We start from the raw sequence: 6,923 nt of genomic DNA, 5'->3' as shown, positions 1-6,923 counted from the left end.
TTGTGTTATTTTGTCTGGTTTAAGACAGGGTAAGTAATCTCTGGTGGGAAGTTAAAAAGAAAACTCATGAGCTTCTCTGGTCCTCGCCCATCTGTAAGTAGGACTGTAGTGAAAATAACCACTTAAAACTAGGTCCTGTTTTTACTGCAGTGATTTAAAAATCCCTGAAAATCATTTGCAGCTTCAAAGCCTTCTTACCCTTTCAAAGCTCAGAACTCCTTTCACTTTTGTGCCATAGTAGTTCCTTAATACAGAAATTTGTCTCTGGAAAGTAAAGCTGATATTGTATGTAGTCAAGGATGAGATGTAGATGGTCAAGTTGTGAAAGCCTGTAAAAGGCAGATTGACTGGATATGGGTGGCAGTTGTTTGATATCTCACACTTGTCTTCTAGTTGTTGGAAGCAATAGGCTGTTAACCTAATTTTAAATAGGCATCCTTGGACCCTAAATCTCAGTAAACTGAAGACCCTTTATTTTCACTGTCCGTAACTTCAGTATTTAAACTTGCTCTGAAATCCTAGATTAAAACAGCTTAAATGAGTGATTTTCTCCCTGCTCATAATAGGAACAATCAATGGCTTATCACAACAGATCTTAACTGTTCTGCCTTAAAGTCAGATTACATTAGCTTGGGCTTTCTTGATAAATTTTCAGTTACCTGAAATTAAGAAGATTGAAAGGATTTATTTTACACTCTGCTAGTTTTTTACCAGCTTAAAAGTGTTTTCACATCAGCCAAATAATTTGTCATAACTACGGAACAAGGCAGGTAAAACATTCTTATAAAGACAAGAGAAACACTGACCTTTGCCAGAGGTTTATTTTAAAAACTCAGGCCTGACCAAAAATCAACCTTGTTAAAATAAGTGATCGTGGGTGTTTTTTCAGTTGGCTGTTTTGTTTCAACACAAAATTAACCTAGAACACAGCTGAACCCTAACTAGATCAGCTCTTAAAGGGAACCTGAAGATCATCCCATGCTTGGTTCTCAGTGTTATGGGCAGGCTGTTCCGCGTCTGCTGTGGAAAGTTATCACCAAGCTTTGCTTCACTATTGGGACCATGTTCTGCAATCTTGTTTTGGGTGTTCCCCTCTGCTGATGCGATAATGTAATGACAAGAACCAGATCCCTTCAGATCTTAGCATGCCTCAGCTTAAACCCTACCACAGAAAGGCATATAACCTCTTATAGGCAGCCACACATGCTAGTGTGATAAATGAAAAAAAAATTTAAAGAAAAACAGTAACAAATCAGATAAAGTCCTAAATCAGACAAGTTGTACAAGAGATGAAAGCTTTCTGGGAGATGTCTGTGAGCCTTACAAAAAGTATGGCCCTTCTTTAACATAATGTTTTAACCTTAATGGAGCACTGTGAGCCAGCTTCTGTCCCAGTCCGATTTTCCCAAGGCAGCGCCCGAGGTCCTGGAAGGCAGCTGTGACCAGCAGGGTCCTGACAGTAGAGGGGCAGCGTCCAGATGAAGGGGGTTACTGGGGTGGTCACTGGTGGGTCTGGATGGCCAGGGTCTGCTGGGGGGTTACGGCTGGGTCCGGACAGCGGAGGTGGGGTGCCGATGGGTCCAGGAGGCCTGTCAGCGGAGGCTGCCACTGCTGCTCGCCTGGGAGCCGCCCATGCCTGGGTGCTCCGGGCTGTGTCGGTTCTGGGGGGACAAGGAGTGGTAAACGAACAGCTAGGAAGAAACCTTGGCCTTCACCAGGGAAAAGAGCGCCCTGTCTTGACTTTTCAATCCTGCGTCCAACCCAAGGCAAAGGACTCAACCAAGGATGGGGTGACATGTAGGGATTCGCTGGGTCATAGCAACAGGCCCCTATCCTACCTTCTTTTTCTTCTTCTCTTTTTTCTTTCTTTTCCGCTCGGGATCCTCTTCTTTCTTCTTCTTCTTCTTCTTGTGATCAGAATCAGATGGTGTTTCTGTAAAAGACAAGAGGTGCCTGTCACCTGAAGAGCTCAAAATCCCCTGCTCCTGGCAATTCTAGAGACTGCAGGACAGGCCCTGGTCAAGTGACTGCTTTTCTCCACACTGGAGGCCGGAAGGGAGCAGAGGAGCTGCTAAAGCCCTTGTCCCCAGTTCCTGCTTGTCTGGGAGACCCCATTACATCAGTTTCTTCCAGGACAACTGGGGAGTCCAGGGCTCCACAAGGAACTTAATTGGGTTTTTAACTGAGGATGGCTGAACCAGATTCAGAACGTCAGGTTTTCTGACTTTGAACAGAACCACTTCTTACCTGGAGGGACAGGATCCTGCGTACGGCTCTGTTTGTGCTTGTGCTTATTCTTCTTCTTGGGAGGCTGAATGTGCATCAGACGACACTGCTCTGGCAACTGAAGGAACCAGAGGAAGGGCCAGGTGAGTGTGTGTGTGGGTTCCCTGCTCCCATCATCTGTTCTGCTCAGTAAGTTAAGAAGGAACAGACCTGGACAGAAAAAGCACCTGCATGCCTTTCAGGCCTCCCCATGTGCTCCCCTGCTCCCTAAGGGGACTCACCGGGCCAGTGTGGAGGCGGAAGCCAGCCAGCATGGTCCCTGTGATAGGATTAAAAGAGCCACCAAGAATAGGGGGCTTCTCAATGAGGGAGCGGAGGCTGCTGTTATCATGGGAACCAGGCAGATCAATCATCCCTGGCAGGTCTGGCAGGAAGTTACTTAGCTTCTCCTTCACCTTCTTCCCACAGAATTTATTATAGGCCTGTTCCAGGTTGTAGTGTGTGATCAGATTGGTGCTGCCTGTCAGCTCTGTGCTGCCTAGAGGACATAAAATAATAATAAAAATACATTAGTTCCAAGAGTTTTTTTTTTAATCATTGACCCAGAGGGAAAGCAAATTACTGTATTTAAGCCAAAAATAAGGTATCTTTTAAGTGAGAATCACAAAAATTAAAAAATTTAAAGAAACAGCAATACTAAATAACACATAATAAACACTAAAAATACAGTTCCATATATTGGTGGCATGGAATGGGAAGTAGAAAATGCAGATAGGGAAGAGATGGAAACTGCTTTACCCCATGGAGGCATTCTCCCCTCCTTGGACAAACCAGAATAACTTACACAGTGTTCACTCCATGCTAAACATTGTTCTGAGTGCTTTTCAAATAAGATGTACTAATGAGAATATAAACTCTCTTTGACATATTTGACATAACCAGTATAATACCTCAGAGCTCAGCTACAACCAATCTAAGGACCAAATATGACCTGATAGTTTCAATGTCTTCTCAAGGACTTTTTTTTTTTACTAGCAAGAAACACTAATTATCTTTACAAGGAAAAACAGGAGATTTTTCTAGCTACTGTTGCCTAACTTTTGTTACCATCTTTATTCTTCTTAATAATACTGAGAATAATGCTTTGCCTAGAAGAAAGATTGATTTGACTAGAGGCTGGGTAATGAAAATTCTAATTCTAGCCGTCCTCTATGCCTCAGTTTCTCCTTATCTGTGGAGTGGGGTAACAGCTATTTTAAGTACACTTAATTTTTTTTCAAGGTTCAAAGGAAAACATTGAAAAGCATAAAGTTTTATATAAATGCAAGGCATTATCAGTATAAACACTGCATGGCTGGCTTTTTTCAACAAACATAACGTTATTAGTAATTTAACAAGGATCAGTGGCAAAGGTGGAGTATCTAGCCTCCAACTTTATCTATGGTTATGATGGACAATGAAAGGTACAAATGACAAAAGTGGCTTGTTTATGATGACTGATTTGGGAAAACTCGGGTTCTGAGCTGTGAGTCCCTGAAGGGTAGAGACATTCTTGTTTGTATTTTGTGCATTCACATATCACTGGTGCCCAATACAGCACACATACATTCCACTCCATAACTTCTAAATGAGCAACGTTATTTGTCCTGCATATGTTTAGGCCTTACCTAGTCTTCTCCTTTTGTTCCCTCATGCCAAATGTTTCACTGTAATGGCAGGAGACCCAGTGCCACAGCACCTCCTCCTAACTAGGACTGCCTCCTGTCATTCTAATACCCTGATTTTCTGGCCTCTGTCAGCTCTCCTCCTTCCAGATAGTTATACCCAAAGCGCAGGTGAGAAGGCACTCTGTGCATTTCCTAAACTCTTGAACTGCAGCGCCCATCTAACTTCCTGTTTTACTATCAGTTCTATGAAGGTGATTTACCTGGCCCTAACTCCTCTGTTAAAAACTAATCTTGTGTTTCCAGCTTCCTCTTAGTCAATAGAATTATTTTTTTTATCTCCAACTTTCCCCCCTCTCACTCATGGTTTCTCTTTTACAATACCTGGCACCCACATTCTCCAGGTATTTTTAGAAGCAGTACTCCTGAGTTCAACAATCTCAGTGGTTTCCTATTATGCTCAGGAAAAATCTCAAATCCTTTAACTGGCACTCACGGTAAAATTCATCCTACTGTAACTTAGATTTGAGGCCTGATCAACCGCTATTCTATGCAAAATATCTGATCCATCCAAACAGGTCTCCATCATCTTTGGAAAAATACACCCCTCATTTTCTTTTCTTTCAGGAAAATTCCTCCTAATTTTCTTCAACAGTATGAATTCTTCAAGGTCCAGCTCAAGTAACAACTGCTTTCTGTCATTCTGGATAACAAGGAACACATTTTGAAAATGATCATATGCTTTTTAATAGTTGTGACATATGACCACAAAGTAATGAGACTGACCTTGACAAGAAATATAGTTACATTATCCTTAAGCCACATACTTTGTACACCTAAATAAAATACGCTCCTTAAAAACAAGGACCAGGCTTATTAATTTCTCTCCCCATCTCACCTCATGTCTCCTTTCCTACACACTCAGCATTTGGCTGGAAACAGATATTCCGTATCTGTCAACTGGTTGATATAAATAGGTACAATCACAATAGGTAAGGTTAAGACACTGCTGGGTGACATCAACCACTAACTAACCAAAGGAAAGTCCCTCTATGCTTCAGTTTTTTCAACTGTAAGTGCCTACCTCAAGGGGCTATTTTTTTAAAATTAAGATACCACTGATATACAATCTTAGGAAGGTTTCACACGAGCAACACTGGTTCAACATTCATCCACATTATCAAGTTCCCCCCCACCCCATTGCAATCACTGTCCATTAGCGTAGTAAGATGCTATAGTCATTACTTATTCAAGGGGCTATTCTAAGTACTAACTAGTATTTCATATATAACTGCATCGTGAACTTCAAAGTACTGTGCCAATATTCATTATTATTTTCCTCAACTCTTGATGTAGCAGGCCCTGGGATGAACTAAAAGGCATCTTGGAGACTTAACATGTCCAAAATAACTTCCACCTCCTCAAACTTGTTTCTTCCTTTCTCAGCACTACCATCCATCCAATTATCCAAGCCAAGAATTTACAAGTCATCCTCAATTCCTCTCCTTCACTTCTGTATTCAATCGTTCATTCCTGTCAGCTCTCCTTCTAACACTCATCCTGCATCCATTCACTTCTCTCCTCCACTACTACTGCCAATTCCAAACCATCATCGCTTTCCTGGACTACTAAGCAGTAACTTCTAACTGACTTCCCCACTTTCCATTCTTAACATAGTTGCTTGAATGATTTAAGATAAAATTAGATCATCTGATTCTCCTGTGTCAAAATGGCTTAACTCAAAAATGAAATACCTATTTCGACCGCTGCCTACCTCTCTCACTTTCATCTCCTATCACTCTTTTCTTTGTCACTCCACTAAAGTCCACAAGTTGTCTGGCCCTCAGATATTCCAAGCTTTTTCTCACATCAGGGCTTCTTATTTCTTGTATCTAGAATTATCCTCCTTCCCACTCACACACAGCTAGCTCCTTATGCTTATATTTTAGCTCGTGTCACCTACTAAGAGGGTTTCTACCATTCTAGCTAAAAGTAGGTCTGTCCCCTCAATTCTTTTATCACATTTTCTCTTTGTATCACTAACCACTGTCTCAATATTATTTTGCTTACTCTATGCTCCTCACTGAAATGTAAACTCCAAAATAGGCAAGGATCTGAATCTTGTTCACAGCATTTAGGACAGTGCCAGGTACATAGCAGATGCCCCCCAAAATAATTTTAATGAAAGAATTTGGTTCAATTCTAGTTTATTTTAATCAAAGAGTCTTGCTCAATTTGGACACATGAGAAAATGCCATGGCCTGAGAAGGACAACATGCCTCAAACCAACAGCAAGCGTGGCAGATCTGACTTAAAACTTTAGGTCCGCAGGGATGTTAAATCGGGACTCTAGAGTTCCAAACTCAAACCGTGTTTCGTTTTTAGGGAGGCATAAATCAACGTCAGGGACAGAGGCCGGATGTGGAGTGAAAGATGGTCACGGTGATGCATTCTCACCCTCTTCCCAAACCACGCCAAGAATTCACTCATCCCTTCAGTTTTGAAAAACTCAGCCCTTCCGATTTTGAGCGCAAAGATTCCCGAACGCGTAGCCTAGGTTACTACTTCGAACCTCCGCCAGAAGGCTGGGAGCCACGCCCATCACCAGGTCCTCGCTGTGATCTGATAGGCTTAAAACAGGCCTACTACTCACCCGGCAGTTCCCGCATTAGGTAGAAAGGACCACAGCCAGCCCCTGACTTGTCGGTCCCAGGAGCTGCCGTGGCCACGGTCGGGACAGGGGCCGTGCCGGGTCCCCCGCCCGGAGGCGGGGGAGGCGGGGGTGGAGGTTTTCCTGGTCCGAAGCCTAGTGCGGTTGAGGGAGGTGGTGGGTCAGCCTGAGCTCCGAACAGTGCCGTGAAATTCTCCATCGTCCCCTCCGCCCCAGGGCTGTCCTGGTGTCTGGCGTTGGTGATTTTCATTGGACAATCCTTTCACGGCGTACCGCCCTCCTCCTCCGGGAGCCGTTTGTGATTGGGTGCCCGCCTACCGTCTTAAGGCAACTATTTCCGTCGCTTTATGAGCACGTTCAGG

General features: G+C 43.2%; 1 protein-coding gene across 1 annotated transcript; it reads right to left on the bottom strand.

The window, feature by feature from the left end:
- Positions 1-802: 802 nt before the first annotated feature.
- Positions 803-6,806, bottom strand: MED19 (mediator complex subunit 19). The gene is made up of 5 exons (XM_036996712.2): positions 6,544-6,806; positions 2,508-2,764; positions 2,248-2,344; positions 1,839-1,933; positions 803-1,661 (listed from the first exon to the last, which is right to left on the bottom strand). The coding sequence occupies exons 1-5, from the start codon at positions 6,758-6,760 to the stop codon at positions 1,593-1,595; spliced, it is 735 nt and encodes a 244-aa protein (XP_036852607.2). The 5' UTR covers positions 6,761-6,806; the 3' UTR covers positions 803-1,592.
- Positions 6,807-6,923: the final 117 nt, after the last annotated feature.

Source organism: Manis javanica, chromosome 11 (genome assembly GCF_040802235.1).
Source record: "Manis javanica isolate MJ-LG chromosome 11, MJ_LKY, whole genome shotgun sequence".
In the NCBI taxonomy this organism is placed as follows: domain Eukaryota; kingdom Metazoa; phylum Chordata; class Mammalia; order Pholidota; family Manidae; genus Manis; species Manis javanica.
This window is presented reverse-complemented; position numbering and strand designations above follow the sequence as displayed.

Excerpts from the sequence above, each read along its gene's own strand:
- MED19 (XM_036996712.2), bottom strand. The coding sequence starts at position 6,760 with ATGGAGAATTTCACGGCACTGTTCGGAGCTCAGGCTGACCCACCACCT. Across the intron at positions 1,934-2,247 it reads GCAGGATCCTGTCCCTCCAG|AAACACCATCTGATTCTGAT; the intron begins GTAAGAAGTGGT and ends TGTCTTTTACAG. Across the intron at positions 1,662-1,838 it reads AAGAGAAGAAGAAAAAGAAG|AACCGACACAGCCCGGAGCA; the intron begins GTAGGATAGGGG and ends TTGTCCCCCCAG.